General features: G+C 42.0%; 1 protein-coding gene across 1 annotated transcript; it reads left to right on the top strand.

Annotated features, from left to right (window-relative positions):
* The first annotated feature begins 19 nt into the window (after positions 1-19).
* On the top strand, positions 20-10,921 carry LOC139547586 (interleukin-8-like). Its single transcript, XM_071356519.1, has 4 exons — positions 20-297; positions 6,300-6,432; positions 6,830-6,964; positions 9,258-10,921. Exons 1-4 carry the CDS (start codon positions 228-230, stop codon positions 9,268-9,270), a joined length of 351 nt encoding a protein of 116 aa, XP_071212620.1. The 5' UTR covers positions 20-227; the 3' UTR covers positions 9,271-10,921.
* Positions 10,922-20,242: the final 9,321 nt, after the last annotated feature.

Here is a 20,242-nt window from a genome sequence, read left to right as displayed (position 1 = left end):
GTTGCCTCTCCATACAGGGAGACAGACAGTAATGAGACTGAATCATACTAAGAGACAAGGACACAATCTCATAACAATAAACAGAGTAATATCTAATAAACTACTAATAGTTTATTTTGTTATTCGAGCTTAGGCTTCCAGCAGGACCATAGTTACTGTAACTCCAGCTTGTCTTAGGATCATACTACCTTGTCGTCTAGTTACTGGAACTCCAGTTTTTCGCCAAAATGAAGATGAGCATCAGAATGTCAGACAGCTCTATCGGTGTGCTCCTGGCCCTCCTGACCATCACCGAGGGTGAGTTTATATTATCATTTACTCTATTATTACTTTGACTCAATGCATTGACACCCTATGGACATGAATATAATTCATATGCGCAGTAAAATAAGTAAAGGTATCAAAATATAATGTTATACATGTTGTTTTATTGAACCTTTAACCAGGCAAGTCAATTAAGAACAAATGGTAACACCAGACGTATTAAAATGATGTGAAGTGTTGGTTAAAATAAGATCAACCAAAGAGGATTTTATAGAACACACTTTGCATTAAACCTGGTTACATTGTTAACAATCTGAGTAAGATTATAGTCATTATTACATAGATTATTGAGTTGATCAGAGTTCGATGTCAACCAGTCTAGATTCAGGTCACCCTTAATCACAAATTCAGATGTGACATTTTATGATAACAATTCAAAAATACAACCCAGAGAGCTAGCAATAGCAGATGGGGGTCTATAACAACAGGAGACAACTCAATTTAAGGATGCGCAAAGATTTATATTCAAAGCCAGATATTCAAATTGCTTGGGTTTGGAAATAGAAGTCAGAATGGTTGCCGAAAACATGCCTTTTATAGCAACACCACCACCCTTAAATTTGTGATATGACTGAAAAACATTGTAACCATCAATGCCAATGTTTTTGTCAGTGATAGATCTTTTGAGCCAGGTTTCAGAAAGCATAAATTCATGTAGGTCTGTGGTTTTTATCCTAATATTCACAAAATTGGAAGAAGAATTCTTACATTTATGTGCAGAAACGTCAGACCATTCTGACTTTCTAATTCAGATTGGGTAGAAATGTAAGGACCTGGGTTAAATTGCCCATTTCCTGACAGTAAAAGCAGCAAAATAACGGCAAGTCTAGATCGGATTTTTACAGACAGTACTAAAACCATAGTCCAGAGGAACCAGAGTCTTTAACACAGCATATTTCAAAAGGTATATACAATCCAGAGACATGGTTAAGTACCGAAATAACAATCCAGACATGCAAGCGTGCGGTTTCTCCTATGTCGAATGGGAAAAACGCACAGAGTTCTCCAGTGCAATAGCGGGGCAAGCGTATGATTTATCCCAGGACAAAACACAGAAAAATATGAAAAGTTCTCTGCATTTAAGGGGCATCGGGCAAGAGTCAAGGGTAGACAATAGCAACAATAAGTGAAGAAATACCTTTTAGAGAGAATTTGTATTTCTGAATGTACAGTATGTGCGTATTTGAGTAACGGCTACATCTACCTATTTAAATATAACTTTCAATCAAGCTAATCATGGCTCCCAATTAAAAGTGTTGTAACTCACAAGTTTTTTTTTAAATTACAGTAACAAGCAAGGAATGAAACAAACAAGCATTAGATCACATTTCTAATTGTAGACCAGTCTATTGAATGAATAATGCTCACCTTTCAAACATACATCAGTTATCATGTAATTCATAAAAATCCAAATAACTTCACAGATCTTCATTGTAAAGGGTTTAAACACTTTTTCTCATGCTTGTTCAATGAACCATATACAATTAATGAACATGCACCTGTGGAACGGGTGGTAGGCAATTAGACAGATGGTAGGCAATTAAGGTCACAGTTGTGAAAACTTAGGACACGAAAGAGGCCTTTCTACTGACTCTGAAAAACACCAAAAGAAAGATGCCCAGGGTCCCTGCTCATCTCTGTGAACGTGCCTTAGGAATACTGCAAGGAGGATTGAGGACTGCAGATGTGGCCAGGGCAATAAATTATAATGTCTGTACTGTGAGACGCCTAAGACAGCGCTACAGGGAGACAGGACGGACAGCAGAACGTCCTCGCAGTGGCAGACCATGTGTAACAACACCTGCACAGGATTGGTACATCCGCACATCACACCTGTGGGACAGGTAAATGATGGCAACAACAACTGCCCGAGTTTCACCAGGAACGCACAATCCTTCCATCAGTCCTCAGACTGTCCGCAATAGGCTGAGAGAGGCTCATCCTGACATGACCCTCCAGCATGACAATGCTATCAGCCATACTGCTCGTTCTGTGCGTGATTTCCTGCAAGACAGGATTGTCAGTGTTCTGCCATGGCCATCAAAGCGCCCGTATCTCAATCCCATTGAGCACATCTGGATATGTTGGATTGGAGGGTGAGGGCTAGGGCGATTCCCCACAGAAATGTCCACTAACTTGCAGGTGCCTCGGTGGAAGAGTGGGGAAACATCTCACAGCAAGAACTGGCAAATCTGGTGCAGTCCATGAGGAGGAGATAGTTAATGCAGCTGGTGGCCACACCAGATACTGACTGTTACTTTTGATTTTGACCCCCCCTCCCCCTTTGTTCAGTGATACATTATTCAATTTCTGTTAGTCACATGTCTGTGGAACTTGTTCCGTTTATGGAAAACGTTTATTGTTCCGTCTCAGTTGTTGACTCATACTCAGTTGTTGACTCATCATGTTCATACAAATATTTACACATGTTAAGTTTGCTGAAAATAAACCCAGTTGACAGTGAGAGGACGGTTCTTTTTTTGCTGAGTTTATTTTTGTATAATTTTTTATTTCACCTTTATTTAACCAGGTAGGCTAGTTGACAACAAGTTCTCATATGCACCTGCGACCTGGCCAAGATAAAGCATAGCAATTCGACACATACAACAACACAGAGTTACACATGGAATCAACAAAACATTCAGTCAATAATACAGTAGAAAAAAGAAAACAAAAAGTCTATATACAGTGAGCGCAAATGAGGTAAGATAAGGGAGTTATAAGGCAAGAAATAGGCCATGGTGGCGAAGTAATTACAATATAGCAATTAAACACTGGAATGGTAGATGTGCAGAAGATGAATGTGCAAGTAGAGATACTGGGGTGCAAATGAGCAAGATAAATAAATAAATACAGTATGGGGATGAGGTAGATGGGCTGTTTACAGATGGGCTATGTACAGGTGCAGTGATCTGTGAGCTGCTCTGACAGCTGGTGCTTAAAGCTAGTGAGGGAGGTAAGGGTCTCCAGCTTCAGAGATTTTTGCAGTTCGTTCCAGTCATTGGCAGCAGAGAACTGTAAGGAAAGGCGACCAAAGGAAGAATTGGCTTTGGGGGTGACCAGTGAGATATACTGTACCTGCTGGAGTGCGTGCTATGAGTGGGTGCTGCTATGGTGACCAGTGAGCTGAGATAAGGCGGGGCTTTACCTAGCAGAGACTTGTAGATAACCTGTAGCCAGTGGGTTTGGCGACGAGTATGAAGCGAGGGCCAACCAACAAGAGCGTACAGGTCGCAGTGGTGGGTAGTGTATGGGGCTTTGGTGACAAAACGGATGGCACTGTGATAGAATGCATCCAATATGTTGAGTAGAGTGTTGGGGGCTATTTTATAGATCGCCGAAGTTGAGGTTCGGTAGGATGTTCAGTTTTACAAGGGTATGTTTGGCAGCATGAGTGAAGGATGCTTTGTTGCGATATAGGAAGCCGATTCTAGATTTAATTTTGGATTGGAGATGCTTAATGTGAGTCTGGAAGGAGAGTTTACAGTCTAACCAGACACCTAGGTATTTGTACTTATCCACGCATTCTAAGTCAGAGCCGTCCAGAGTAGTGATGCTGGACGGGCGGGCAGGTGTGGGCAGGGATCGATTGAATAGCATGCATTTAGTTTGACTTGCATTTAAGAGCAGTTGGGAGGCCACGGAAGGAGAGTTGTATGGCATTGAAGCTTGTCTTGGGGTTTGTTAACACCGTGTCCAAAGAGGGGCCAGAGGTATACAGAATGGTTTCGTCTGCGTAGAGGTGGATCAGAGAATCACCAGCAGCAAGAGCGACTGTCACGACTTCCTCCGAAGTCGGTCCCTCTCCTTGTTTGGGCGACGTTCGGCGGTCGACGTCACCGGTCAAACTTTGAGTTTGTAATACAGAATGCAAATTTCTGTTTGAAAAAGCTAGCCTTAGCTTTCCTAACTGCCTGTGTGTATTTGTTCCTAACTTCCCTGAAAAGTTGCATATCACGTTGGCTTTTCGATGCTAATGCAGAACGCCACAGGATGTTTTTGTGCTGGTCAAGGGCAGACGGGTCTGGAGGGAACCAAGGACTATATCTATTCCTGGTTCTACATTTTTTGAATGGAGCATGCTTATTTAAGATGGTGAGGAAGGCACTTTTAAAGAATAACCAGGCATCCTCTACTGATGGGATGAGGTCAATTTATAATGGAAGTGTAATTCAAATCAAAGGTGAAACATAGTGTGACTGTTTATTCAGCTCTTTAGGATTTGATTCAAGCCTTGTCTGTGTCACGCCCTGACCTTAGAGAGACTTTTTATTTATCTATTTGGTTAGGTCAGGGTGTGATTTGGGTGGGCATTCTCGTTTTCTATTTCTTTGTTGGCCGGGTATGGTTCCCAATCAGAGGCAGCTGTCTGTCGTTATCTCTGATTGGGAATCATACTTAGGCAGCCTGTTTTTCCACCCTAGCTTGTGGGATGTTGTTTTTGCAGAGCAGCTGTATAGCCCTGCAGAACATAAATTTTGTTTTTTTCCTTTGTTGTTTTTTGTGATCATTCAAATAAAGTACGATGAACATTTCCCACGCTGCGCTTTGGTCTCATTCCGACGACGGACGTAACAGTCCGTTTCATTTGAACGGTGGGACGATTCTTTGAAAGCTGTCACTTCCTAACATGTCAGTCCAATTGCCCAGCCCATGCATCTGCACGCTCGTTTTGCAAGCGGGGATGCTCGGTCCTTGCCAGGTGGGCAGAGTTAGCACTCGATTTCAAACGTAGAGAAACTCTGAATGCCCCACTCAGAACCTATGGCGATATTGGCTATTAGGGGTGGAATTGAAAACAAAACAACAAAGACACGTGGCAAAGAGAAACATTGAAGGATAAAACTTATGATAATTGATTTCAGCATATTTAGCAAACCGGGGCACCGGGTGAGCTAAACTAAATCGAAAGCATCCCTAGACTGCGGCATCCTGGGTGGAGCAATATGATTGACATGTTATAGGCAAGCGACAGCTTTAAAATGAAAGTCCCACCATTCAAATGGAACAGACATCGCCTGAATCAGCCTAAAGTTCTGAACAAACAGACAGTGTTACCTTTGATTTGACTTACACTCCAATTACATTACATGAGAGGTGTGCATTTCATTTGACTGTTGGGCTTTTCATGAGTTGAACCGTGGTCATGTGAACTAACTGTTAATGATTTGATGTGAAAGATGAATTTGTTCATGAAAGAGACTGGACTACAGTGTATCGTTTGATTCGAAGCTTTTCAAGTTTCAAGTTTTTAATGTCACATGCACAAAAACAGTCATGCCTTTCTTTTTTGCTCTTTCCAACAATATCAGTAGTACTGTAAAACAAGTAAAGTAGAAGAAATACACGAGAAACAGAAATAAGAAGAAAGTAAGTAAGCTACAGTACATATATATATATTCAAGGTCAGTTCCAGGGTCAGTGCCAATACCGTATTTACAGTGGAGTGGGAGTGTTAGATATGTAAGGCGACTAGGCATCATGACATATGATAAACAGAGTAGCAGCGGCGTATATTATGATTGTATGTGTGTATGTGCATGTGTGTAGAGTCAGTTTGAACGTGTGCGCGTGTTGTGTGTGTGTGTGAGCAAGTGAAGTGTGTGTGTTAGTGTTTGTGTGTGTTGGAGTGTCAGTGTGAGTGAGCGTATGAGTGTGCGTACAGTCAGTGCAAAAATCAAATAGAAGGGTCAGTGCAGATAGTCTGTGTAGCCATGTTGTTGGCTATTTAGCAGTCTTATGGCTTGGCGATAGAAGCTGTTAGGAGCCGTGATAGAAGCTGTTCAGGAGCCTGTTGGTGTCAGACTTGTTGCTCTGGTACCGCTTGCCGTGCGGAATCAGAGTTATCAGTCTAGGGCGTCGGTGTCTGGAGTCTTTAACAATTAAAAGCTCGCTTCTTTCATTCACATTTTTGTGACTTCCACCCCTCACACCCAATATGATGTAGTCTAAAACTGACCTCTGACCTTCTACAGGGATGAGCCTAAGTGACTTGGGGTCAGACTTACGTTGTCGCTGCATCCAGATGGAGAGGCGTCGGATTGGTAAACTCATCGACAAGGTAGAGATGTCCCCTCCCAGCTCTCACTGCAAAGACACAGAGATCATGTGAGTTCAGACTACCGACTTAAATCATGCTAACCCTAAAATATGACTGTTATATATAAGTTGATATTGATATGGGTTTTAAATCATGTTGATATCAACTATGGCCATCTTATATGAATCATATTTAATTAAGTTAGTGCTGACAAAAATATGTTATGTTGACTATCTTAAATGATGCTTATAGTCGAGTTATAACACTAACACCGACTCTAAAATATGGTTATTATACAATGTTCACATTCAGATATTTACCTTAAATTATTCTATGCGAGTCCTTGCTTACTAACGTCCTATTTAATTTACAAAAGCTGATTTAGCTCTAGGTTGTGATAATGTTAGTTCCAGGTTGTGGTAATATTAGTTCTGTTTCTGACTGTACTGTGTGCCTGTCTTGCAGAGCCACTCTGAAGGGGAGCGGTAAGGAGATATGTTTGGACGTCAGCGCTCCCTGGGTCAAGAAGATCATTGAGCAGATACTGGCCAAGCACAAGAGAAACTCATACAGCCCAAAGACCTGGAATAAACGAGCCAGGTAAAACAACAAAATGTTTGTCTGTCTACCTATCCACTCATTTGGAAAAGGGTCTACAGTATATGAATCATATACAGATGCTGGCAAATATATTGGCACCCTTGCACTTTTATTAAATTCCCTATTTCTTCTAAAATAAGTTGAAAACTGGGTCACCACACCTTGTTATTTGATCTCCAACATAAGAGAATCTATTTTATTTTTGTAAACTTAAGTTTACAATTTTTATTTAATAAAGACAAAATTATTGGCACCCCGGAGCAATTACTTGGTTACACAGACTTTGGCGCAGACAAATACTTCTTGTAGCCATCAATTAGCTTGCTGCACCTTTCTACAGACAATCTGGCCCACTTTTCAGCTGCAAACTGCTCTTAAATATTTTAGGGGTGCCCTCCACCAACTGCTGTTTTCAGATCTCGCCGAAGGATGTGATTCCGATCTAGACTCTTCGCTGGCCACCAGAACTATCAAGGCACAAGGCGAGATCCAGATGCAGACACAGGAGGCTTACAATGTTTATTAATCCAAAAAGGGGTAGGCAAGAGAATGGTCGTGTACAGGCAAAAGGTCAAAACCAGTTCAGAGTCCAATAGGTACCGAAGGGCAGGTAGATTCAAGGTCAGGGGGAAAAAAACATGCTGGTTGACTTGACTAAACATACAAGATGAACTGGCACAGAGAGACAGGAAACACAGGTATAAATACACTGGGGAAAATAAGCGACACCTGGAGGGGGTGGAGACAATCACAGGGACAGGTGAAACAGATCAGGGCGTGACAAGAACAGTCCAGCATCGCTTCTTAACCATTCCTGGGTGCTTTTTGATGTGTGTTGTTTGGGGTCGTTCTCCAGCTGGAAGACCCACAACCTTCAATGGAGACACTGGCTTGAACATTGGACTAGAAAACACTTGATAATCTGCTTATTTTATGATGCTTTGCGCACATTCAATGCCCCCTGTACCAGACGCAGCAAAGCAATCCCACAGCATTATCAAACCTCCCCTCTCTTTGATTGCAGGGAGGGTGTTCTTTTCATTGAATGCTTGAATTTCTCGTCAGTAAACACTGATTTGTATCGCCAAAGAGCTCTAATTTTGTTTAACTGGTCCGCAGAACATTTCCCCCAGGATTTAGGCTTGTTAAGTGGGTTTTTGAGAGGTTTATTCAGGCTTTCTGGTGCCTCCTTCAGTAGTGGGGTCTTCCTATGTTTACCAACAACCAAATGAAGCATTCAAAGAAAATAACACCTTCCCTACAATCAATTATAAGAAGGGTTCAATAATGCTGTGGGGTTGCTTTTCTGCCTCTGGTACTGAGAGCCTTTATTAATGTGTGAAATCATCAGATTATCAAGGTGTGTTGGAGTGCAATGCTACAATAAGAATGTGTGAAAATACAATAAGGTGTGGAGACAAAAAAAAACTTATTTTAAAAGAAATAGGGAATTAAAAAAGTGCAAAGGTGCCCATATATTTGTCCGCAACTGTAAGTAACATATACGTGGTATATGAAGTAGGCCACAATCGTACACAGGCAGAATACAAGAACCAGATGTTTTATTTATGTTTTCACATTTCACATTAAAAATGTAATACAGATGCAGTCAAATATATTGGCACCCTTTCATGATTGACTATTTCTTCTAAAATACATTTGTTTGATTTACAACAGCACAGGACCAAGAAAAAAATGTCTAAACTGAAATTTAGATTTTTTTCACTTCAAATTCAGAAAATGGCCTGGGACTATGGATCGATCTCCATCCGCTCGTTAGACACCACTAGCCCAATTTTGACGAAACTTGGGTGAATGATGCATTTTGCCATAGAGATCCGACATTTACAAAATTACAATGATTGGCCCAAGGCGGGAGCTACAGTATAGTAATTAACTGAAAATCGTTAGTTACACACGATATTTCAATTGGCCCAAGGGGGCGGGGGCTCTGCATCATTCGTGGGCGACGACAAGTTTACTGTTGCCTTGTTTAAAATTAGCTTGGAGGCAATGACTCTTGTTTATTGTGTAATTTATCTCACCTGTGGTAAGTTACAGGTGCCTACAGGTAAAAACACCCTTCAGACAGTTTTGAAAATAAAAAAACGGAACATTCTGCTCCGTTGCACTCCATTGTAAAGTACAATGGTGGCAATATATCTTACCACATCTGTGCATGTTTTTTTAATAGGAAGTAGACCATGATCATATAAGATCTATCCATCCATTCATCCAACCACCATACTTATGTAATAAAATATGCCTAAATATGACTGTTTCTTACCCACAGCAAGAAGCCTTGAAACCCAGACTTTCATTGACTTGATCAATGCTATCAAGAGCTACTTCGCACACAGGGAGAGATTTCAGTGCTACTGCCTTTAAAATGGATGGACTGCATTTACATAGTACTTACCTAGTGCTGGAAGTTCCCACCTTTTCCACTACCAATGTGTAGCATCCTTTAAGTTGGTTAAGTTGCCATCATTTATCCTACACTCTGTGACAGGACTCTCTTACACTGCATCTCACCCGATGGGTGTCACGTTGCTGTATGTGGTTTGTCATTTGTTATGTTGCTGACTCACGTGCCCAGAAAGTAATTGCCCATCAGAGATAAATAACGTTTCTTGAATTGAATACTGTTGAATCGAGTCTAGTGTTCAGAGTTGGGGTCACAGAATCTATCCTACTGACATCTACTGCATGTACAGTACCTACAACAGTGGCTGTTTCATTCAGAATTGAAAGAAGTAAATGATTTTGGATCTTGATATGTGTATTATGTTTAATCAAAAGACAAAGATATTGGTAAAGTAATGAAATACTTTTTGGTTGCAAACATTCACCAAGAAGACACATTCAAAAAGAGTGGTTTGTTTAAGAACGACCCCTCACTATGTGGTTGGCAATCAAGCGACTTGGATTCGATTCCCACCGGTTACAGAAGTAGCAAATGTATACCTCACAGCAGAAGTTGCCTTTATGTTCCCTTTTTTGAAGTAGAAATACACAGAAAAATACTCCATGGCTATGTCTCAAAATTGGCCTAAACCTTTCAACATATATTACCACAATATCACCCAAGAATATCTGTGTTTGACTTATTTGTCTGTTTCATATAATATTGGGTTACAATTTGGAAAACTATCACTTGAACAACATTTATTTGGCATAACAAAATCCTTTCTACTCTATATTTTTTCAACTTAAATGTATGTTTCCAACATACTCATATCTAATTCAATTTTTCGCTGCTGGTCAAAATGTGGCGTTAAGTCATCGTTTCCTGATCTGCTTTTTCTTTCAGAATACAGAAAATGTAGAAATACTTGCACTGTACTTGAGTGAAGAAAATATACAACATTAAGGCTGCTTTTCTTTGTTTCTTAGGATTCACTATTCTCAAACATTAAATCCAAATTGAATGAATGTATTCAATGCTCTCCCTGCACTCTTCAATGTCAATTTTCTCATCTTACAATCAATATCCTAATTGTTTTTATATTGATAGAACAATTGAACCTTGTGTGTAGCTTACTGTTTTATAAAAGTATTTTTGGGTTAGCTATTGTACTTGTCTTTTGCCCTTTTTTCCTGCAATATGAACCAAAGTTGCATTGTGTACATCTCTACCACAAGTTAGTGTAGATTAGGATAATTGTATTCCCTATATTAAAACAATGTGCAGGTTTACACCTTTTGCTTTTGACTGATCCTCCAAAGCTGACAGACTATCACAACTATCACACAAGAGAATGCCAAGAGTGTGCAAAGCTGTCACAAAGGCAAAGGGTGGCTACTTTGAAGAATCTAAAATATTACATATATTTAGATTTGTTTAACACTTTCTTTGGTTACTACATGATTCCATATGTGTTATTTCATAGTTTTGATGTCTTCACTATTATTCTACAATGTAGAAAATAGTAAAAATATAGAAAAACCCTTGAATGAGTTGTGTCCAAATTTTTGACTGGTACTGTATATATTTGCATATATATCACAATATAGATCAATACATGGTTTCATTTTCCAATAATTCATTAATTTAGTAACACCATCCTCATAAGTTATAATATTAAGACACTGCACCGTAAACCTACTGCCTATCAATAGGCTAATGACGCCATCTACTGGCAAATGTTGCATTGAAATTGTGCAGTAATGCAACAACACCAATGAATAACAGATTACTTGCTGGCATGGCCCTTTCTGTTTATGTAGGCATCCCCTGACGGTAATCTGGGTGCCATCTATACACCCAATCACCCCAAGGAACCTCGCCTTTCTCTCAAATGCGGCCTCTACCACTGGCAGCTGCTCAACAGAAGGCCACTTCACATAGTCAGATACCAGCTAGGTATGGTCTGTGACCACTTGAATGAAGTGAAAGATGAAACAGTCCGCCACTCCCATGAAACTTTCCTGGTTGGCTATCAGCCACAGGAAGGCCAATACCCTATTTTCAATGGGTCCACCTCTATGAGGAACTGGAGGAGCCAAGTCCTCACACACTATCTGAAACAAAGAAAATTAAGAATAATTTAGCTCTGTCTTTCAGCTGAGAACACTCAGTCTTAAGCTTCCAACTCCAGTCAGTGTGCAACAGCCAGCTCATGTTTACAAACATCTGCACAGGGATTGCTGGTTCTGTGCACAATTCCAGAGTGTACAGGACCATCGACCTCAAGGCCCAATACCATCTCCCCGGGGATTCTGCGTACCCCCTGAGTGTGGACTTAATTGTCCCAATCAGAAACAACGGCCACCTTGAAGATGAGTAAAGCATTTCAACCAGGTCCACAGTTCAACAGGTGGACACATTGAGAGGGCGTTTGGGCTACTCAAGTGGAGGAGCCTGCAGCACTTGGACATGTTCCTTCTAAACAAAGTACCCTATGTGATTGCCAGTACATGTGTTCTCCACAACTTGGTCCTGATCCTTGAAGGGACCCCAGAGGAAATACCAGTGGAGGCCCCCATTGACCCCTTCCCTGACCATGCACTAGAACCCCAATGGCAGCTGTTCGACAGGCAGCAATGCTGAAGAGGGACAACCTGAGCTACAATACACATCTAAAAATCAAAAACACATATATTACTCAACCGCACACATTAGTGGTACATAACCACATTTAATCAATAATATATTGGAAAACATTACAAAAATGTTTGTGTGCACACCCAAGGTAACAAAGCCAGTTATTTAAGTTTCCATTTGAACAAAACATGTTCCAAAACAATTAGTTATGAACGATTTCAGTTAAACATACGATCAAGAAAAATCTCAGGAGAATTTATTATTTGTGTACAATTAACCAATCACAATAGACATGACAATTAGTTATTACAGAATTCAGTTAAACATACAATCAAGGAAAATCTCAGGAGAATTAATTATTAGTGTACAATAAATAAATCGATTTAGGCTACTGTTCTTCGAAATTCTGTATTGCAGTGGTGAACTGTTTAAGAATATCGTTCCTCTCGCTCTGTGCTTGAAGTATTTGTTTCTGAAGTGCGAGGATATTGTCCAGTTTTGCCTCAATGGCAATGGTCTTCTTTTGGGGTTGAGTGTGGGGAGTGGTGTTTTTTATTTTACCTGTGTTGTAGTAGAGGGAGATGGTATCAGTGTTGGCGTGCTCTGTGTGGGGTGTCTGTGGATGTGCTGGGTTTAGTGACAGTGTAATTAGTATTGTATGCTGTATGTTGTGTGTGTATGTAGTGATGTTTTGGTGGGTGTGGGTTGTAGTGTGAGTGTTGTGGGTGACAGTGTGAGGGTTACGTGTCGGAAAATATGATATAATGACTGCGGGGGTCACCGCAGGATCACCAAAGAGGACCACCTCCATGATGGTGTAGAACTCCCACTTCCTTCTCCCCTGCCCCGTCTTCTAATGCCCATCAATGATTACCTTGTACCTGTGTGACACAATTTGGCATCATGGGTGAACATGAACAATAGTTACATGACACTAAGCACCAGCAGCTGCTCTCTCTCTCTTTCAGTGTGTGTGTGCGTGCGTGTGTAAGTAAGTAATTTAAATAGTGAGCGAACAAGCCAACAATAGGAAAGAAAGAGGAGAAAGGAAAGAGGAGAAAGACAAAGAGAGGTTGATGATACATAGCAACACACACTTGTGCTTCAGACTCCTCCACTTCGCATCGCATGTCTCCCAGGTTGCAGTATAACTTTTCTCTTGCAGCATTCAAGCTACAATTTCCCAAGCCTCTCTCTTCTTGATCACGTGGCTCTCAAATTTGTCTTTAGAATTTCTCTATGTATCGCTCAGCAGCATTACAGATGAGTAGGTCTAGTTAAATCCTAAAATAGAACAAAACAAATGTAATTAGATAACAGTTCGCCTAGCTAGGTTAGCTAACGTTAGCCAGCTAAGCTAGCTATCTAGCTAGTAAGACGAGGCTGCTAAAGTTTATAGTTGGCTAATGTAGCTAGCTAGTTTCTTTGCTAAATATGAAAAAAAGTAAATTGAGCAACACAATAAAATGCATCATAACTAACAACATGCAAGATTTGCTAGCGTTTAATTACAAGTTAATTGACAAATAGTGCCTTTGCTCACCTATAGCGCTTCCGCTGTTCAAATCAAATCAAATCAAATTTTATTTGTCACATACACATGGTTAGCAGATGTTAATGCGTGTGTAGCAAAATGCTTGTGCTTCTAGTTCCGACAATGCAGTAATAACCAACAAGTAATCTAACCTAACAATTCCACAACTACTACCTAATACACACAAGTGTAAAGGGATAAAGAATATGTACATAAAGATATATGAATGAGTGATGGTACAGAACGGCATAGGCAAGATGCAGTAGATGGTATAGTGTACAGTCTATACATATGAGATGAGTAATGTAGGGTATATAAACATAAAGTGGCATAGTTTAAAGTGGCTAGTGATATATGTATTACATAAAGATGGCAAGATGCAGTAGATGATATAGAGTACAGTATATACATATACATATGAGATGAGTAATGTAGGATATGTAAACATTATATTAAGTGGCATTGTTTAAAGTGGCTAGTGATACATTTTTACATAATTTCCATCAATTCCCATTATTAAAGTGGCTGGAGTTGAGTCAGTATGTTGGCAGCGGCCACTAAATGTTAGTGGTGGCTGTTTAACAGTCTGATGGCCTTGAGATAGAAGCTGTTTTTCAGTCTCTCGGTCCCCGCTTTGATGCACCTGTACTGACCTCGCCTTCTGGATGATAGCGGGGTGAACAGGCAGTGGCTCGGGTGATTGTTGTCCTTGATGATCTTTATGGCCTTCCTGTGACATCGGGTGGTGTAGGTGTCCTGGAGGGCAGGTAGTTTGCCCCCGGTGATGCGTTGTGCAGACCTCACTACCCTCTGGAGAGCCTTACGGTTGTGGGCGGAGCAGTTGCCGTACCAGGCGGTGATACAGCCCGACAGGATGCTCTCGATTGTGCATCTGTAGAAGTTTGTGAGTGCTTTTGGTGACAAGCCGAATTTCTTCAGCCTCCTGAGGTTGAAGAGGCGCTGCTGCGCCTTCTTCACAACGCTGTCTGTGTGGGTGGACCAATTCAGTTTGTCCGTGATGTGTACACCGAGGAACTTAAAACTTTCCACCTTCTCCACTACTGTCCCATCGATGTGGATAGGGGAGTGCTCCCTCTGCTGTTTCCTGAAGTCCACAATCATCTCCTTTGTTTTGTTGACGTTGAATGTGTGGTTATTTTCCTGACACCACACTCCGAGGGCCCTCACCTCCTCCCTGTAGGCCGTCTCGTCGTTGTTGGTAATCAAGCCTACCACTGTAGTGTCGTCCGCAAACTTGATGATTGAGTTGGAGGCGTGCATGGCCACGCAGTCGTGGGTGAACAGGGAGTACAGGAGAGGGCTCAGAACGCACCCTTGTGGGGCCCAGTGTTGAGGATCAGCGGGGTGGAGATGTTGTTACCTACCCTCACCACCTGGGGGCGGCCCGTCAGGAAGTCCAGGACCCAGTTGCACAGGGCGGGGTCGAGACCCAGGGTCTCGAGCTTGATGACGAGTTTGGAGGGTACTATGGTGTTAAATGCTGAGCTGTAGTTGATGAACAGCATTCTCACATAGGTATTCCTCTTGTCCAGATGGGTTAGGGCAATGTGCAGTGTGGTTGCGATTGCATCGTCTGTGGACCTATTGGGTCGGTAGGCAAATTGGAGTGGGTCTAGGGTGTCAGGTAGGGTGGAGTTGATATGGTCCTTGACTAGTCTCTCAAAGCACTTCATGATGACGGAAGTGAGTGCTACGGGGCGGTAGTCGTTTAGCTCAGTTACCTTAGCTTTCTTGGGAACAGGAACAATGGTGGCCCTCTTGAAGCATGTGGGAACAGCAGACTGGGATAAGGATTGATTGAATATGTCCTTAAACACACCAGACAGCTGGTCTGCGCATGCTCTGAGGATGCGGCTGGGAATGCCGTCTGGGCCTGCAGCCTTGCGAGGGTTAACACGTTTAAATGTTTTACTCACCTCGGCTGCAGTGAAGGAGAGCCCGCAGGTTTTGGTAGCGGGCCGTGTCAGTGGCACTGTATTGTCCTCAAAGCGAGCAAAAAAGTTATTTAGTCTGTCTGGGAGCAAGACATCCTGGTCCGCGACGGGGCTGGTTTTCTTTTTGTAATCCGTGATTGACTGTAGACCCTGCCAGATACCTCTTGTGTCTGAGCTGTTGAATTGCGACTCTACTTTGTCTCTATACTGGGACTTAGCTTGTTTGATTGCCTTGCGGAGGGAATAGCTACACTGTTTGTATTCGGTCATGTTTCCGGTCACCTTGCCCTGGTTAAAAGCAGTGGTTCGCGCTTTCAGTTTCACACGAATGCAGCAGGATATAGCAGGATCAGGATCGATTTGGAGGTGGAGGGTCCGTCATGGTCTGGGGCAGTGTGTCACAGCATCATCGGACTGAGCTTGTTGTCATTGCAGGCAATCTCAATGCTGTGCGTTACTGGGAAGACATCCTTCTCCCTCATGTGGTACCCTTCCTGCAGGCTCATCCTGACATGACCCTCCAGCATGACAATGCAACCAGCCATACTGCTCGTTCTTTGAGTGATTTCCTGCAAGACAGGAATGTCAGTGTTCTGCCATGGCCAGCGAAGAGCCCGGATCTCAATCCCATTGAGCACATCTGGGACCTGTTGGATCGAAGGGTGAGGGCTAGGGCCATTCCCCCCCAGAAATGTCCGGGAACTTGCAGGTGCCTTGGTAGAAGAGGGGGGTAACATCTCACAGCAAGAACTGGCAAATCTGGTGCAGTCCATGATGAGGAGATGCACTGCAGTACTTAATGCAGCTGGTGGCCATACCAGAATCTGACTGTTACTTTTGATTTTGACCCCCTCTTGGTTCAGGGACACATTATTCAATTTATGTTAGTCACATGTCTGTGGAATTTGTTCAGTTTATGTTTCAGTTGTTGAATCTTGTTATGTTCATACAAATATTTACACATGTTAAGTTTGCTGAAATAAACGCAGTTGACAGGGAGAGGACGTTTCTTTTTTGCTGAGTTTAGGTAGGGGTAAAGTGACCATCCATAGATAATAAACAGAGTAGCAGCAGGAATGCGTGAAGGAATGTGAATGTATGTGTGTGTGTACAGTTGTGGCCAAAAGTTTTGAGAATGACACAACTATTAATTTCCACAAAGTTTGCTGCTTCGGTGTCTTCAGATATTTTTGTTAGATGTTACTATGGAATACTGAAGTATAATTACAAGCATTTCATAAGTGTCAAAGGCTTTTATTGACAATTACATGAAGTTGATGCAAAGAGTCAATATTTGCAGTGTTGACCCTTCTTTTTCATGACCTCTGCAATCTGCCCTGGCATGCTGTCAATTAACTTCTGGGCCATATCCTGACTGATGGACGCCCATTATTGCATAATCAATGCTTGGAGTTGGTCAGAATTTGTGGGGTTTTGTTTGTCCACCCGCCTCTTGAGGATTGACCACAAACTCTCAATGAGATTAAGGTCTGGGGAGTTTCCTGGCCATGGACCCAGAATATCGATGTTTTGTTCCCCGAGCCACTTAGTTATCACTTTTGCCTTATGGCAAGGTGCTCCATCATGCTGGAAAAGGCATTGTTCGTCACCAAACTGTTCCTGGATGGTTGGGAGAAGTTGCTCTCGGAGGATGTGTTGGTACCATTCTTTATTCATGGCTGTGTTCTTAGGCAAAATTGTGAGTGAGCCCACTCCCTTGGCTGAGAAGAAACCCCACACATGAATGGTCTCAGGATGCTTTACTGTTGGCATGACACAGGACTGATGATAGCGCTCACCTTGTCTTCTCTGGACAAGCTTTTTTCTGGATGCCCCAAACAATCGGAAAGGGGAATCATCAGAGAAAATGACTTTAGCCCAGTCCTCAGCAGTCCAATCCCTGTAGCTTTTTCAGAATATAAGTCTGTCCCTGAGGTTTTTCCTGGAGGGAAGTGGATTCTTTGCTGCCCTTCTTGACACCAGGCCATCCTCCAAAAGTCTTCGCCTCACTGTGCGTGCAGATGCACTCACACCTGCCTGCTGCCATTCCTGAGCAAGCTCTGTACTAGTGGTGCTCCAATCCCGCAGCTGAATCAACTTTAGGAAACGGTCCTGGCGCTTGCTGGACTTTCTTGGGCGCCCTGAAGCCTTCTTCACAACAATTGAACCGCTCTCCTTGAAGTTCTTGATGATCCAATAAATGGTTGATTTAGGTGCAATCTTACTGGCAGCAATATCCTTGCCTGTGAAGCCCTTTTTGTGCAAAGCAATGATGACGGCACGTGTTTCCTTGCCGGTAACCATGGTTGACAGAGGAAGAACAATGATTCCAAGCACCACCCTCCTTTTGAAGCTTCCAGTCTGTTATTCGAACTCAATCAGCATGACAGTGATCTCCAGCCTTGTCCTCGTCAACACTCACACCTGTGTTAACGAGAGAATCACTGACATGACGTCAGCTGGTCCTTTTGTGGCAGGGCTGAAATGCAGTGGAAATGTTTTTGGGGGATTCAGTTCATTTGCATGGCAAAGAGGAACTTTGCATTTAATTGCAATTCATCTGATCACTCTTCATAACATTCTGGAGTATATGCAATTTGCAATCATACAAACTGAGGCAGCAGACTTTGTGAAAATTAATATTTGTGTCATTTTCAAAACTTTTGGCCACGACTGTATGTGATTTCTTAACACAGGCAGAAAAGAAAACCAACAGTACTACAGTCCTTCAGGCTTGGATATCTCTCGTCTACCACATGTAAATATGGCTCTTGCTCAGTATCAGGTGATGGTCGAGGATATTCGGTTCAGGTTGCAACAGTCCTGGACAGGAAATTGTCCAAAACTGGAAGCACACTGTTTGAAAGAGAGCAACCCAGATGTACGTATTTGCTGACCTGTGACCCACTGACACCGCCCCCGGTTAGAGGGGTATAAGGCAGCCCAAGAGTAAACACACCCAGGGAATTGATTTACACACACTGACGAAGAGCAACATGGAGATGGTTCTGGAAAGGTATAGAGACAGAGAGATAATAAATATGCTATACAGGAGATAAATACACTGGCCTGAATAGATATAAGCAGGTGCGCAACTTTTTAGAAATGGACATAACTGCCATTGTTTGGGGGCATCTAAAGCTAATTTCATCCATTTCTACACAATCTAATATGAACCATGGCCCTTCTAAACGTCTCTATTTAGAATGACATAAAGTAAGCAAAAATGCCCACAGTCATCAAGCTAGGTAAGAGATCATTATTAAATATGTTTAGGTGATTTATACGACTGAACTATATTTTTGTTCAGTGTAATTCATATCATAGTCCTACTGTAGAGTCCTATTGTAGAGCTCTTTTTACTTGTACACAATATAGCTGGGTCACCCTGTCATACCCCTAGGGGTCCACAGCCCTGCAGTGCCCCAACCCAACACACCCACTCAGCTTCAGGATCTTAGTGAAACATTCATTATTGGTTTCAGGTGTGTTAGGCCAAGGCCAGAGTGACAACCAACAGTACGGCAGACCCCCAGGGCCAGGGCTTTCCTAAATAGGTAGACGTGGGCATGTTTTCTACACTAACTCCTTTTGTCATACAGTTTTCTATATAAGGCATCCAGAGCATAGGAAGGTTTTACAGTATAACCTTAATATTGTAGTAAATATGATCTAGTGATACATAATTTGGGAAGAAATGTAAAGTTTCCCAATTAATGGCATTCCATTTCTTTGCCGCTATAAATGCTAGGTTAAACAGTTTCTTCTGATAACAGTCTCCAGTATCAACATTTCCAAGCAAACAGAAACAGGGAGAAGGAAGAATCTGTAGACATGCTGAGATCAACTCTTTGCCAGAATTCAGCCAGCCTTCACAAGAGCATAACATATGCAAATATGTCCCCTTTAATGTTTTACACCTCCAGCAGAAGAATAACATTGCTGAGTGCATGATATCCAGTTTCACTGGCATATAGTACGTTCTATGGATGGTCTTAAACTGCAGTAATTTATGTCTGAGATGATTTGAACGTGACTGGGAATATATAACATATCTGTATCCATTCACCATCTTCAATGGCGTCTCCCAGGTCTTCCTCACATTTATGTTTTACATGTTTTTTGTCATCCGGAAAAGGCCTCTATCAACCCTTGGTGCAGTTTGGAAATGAGCTTTAAAGGTTTCCGACTGCCTTAAAATAGTTTCAATCTTTGAAACTTCTTGTTTGTCCAGTGTTTGCTGCACAGAGAGAAGCAAGTGTTGTACTGGCAAAAGTTCACCTCTGCACTCTCACAGACTGGCATCCCTGGCTGTCAGACCCAGATGAGGCCCCTGTCACCATCTGATCCTGCTCAGATGAGGCATGACAAATAATTACCTTGGTGTACATTTATACATTATATTATCCATGGATAGAATCAATGGTTCAATAATTGAAATGACCATTATTTCCAGATCCCAGACTGTAGTCTACCCATCAACTCATGATGAAATGTTGTATCCATTCATTGATTGTTATAATATACTGCAAAATTCACTTGAGCTCCATAGACTGGTCTTCCCTGGCTGTCTGACCCTGCAGGAACACCTGTCACCATCTGATCCTGCTAAGACATGACGAGCATAGTGTTGTGTACTGACTGTGCACCATGACAGTCAAGTCTGTAGAGCTGTTCATATCGTGTCAGTGTGAAAAGTGGGGAAATAACGAGGGAAACTGACAGATCAATAACGTTACGTT

The sequence above is a fragment of the Salvelinus alpinus genome, chromosome 21 (assembly GCF_045679555.1).
Source record: "Salvelinus alpinus chromosome 21, SLU_Salpinus.1, whole genome shotgun sequence".
In the NCBI taxonomy this organism is placed as follows: domain Eukaryota; kingdom Metazoa; phylum Chordata; class Actinopteri; order Salmoniformes; family Salmonidae; genus Salvelinus; species Salvelinus alpinus.
This window is presented reverse-complemented; position numbering and strand designations above follow the sequence as displayed.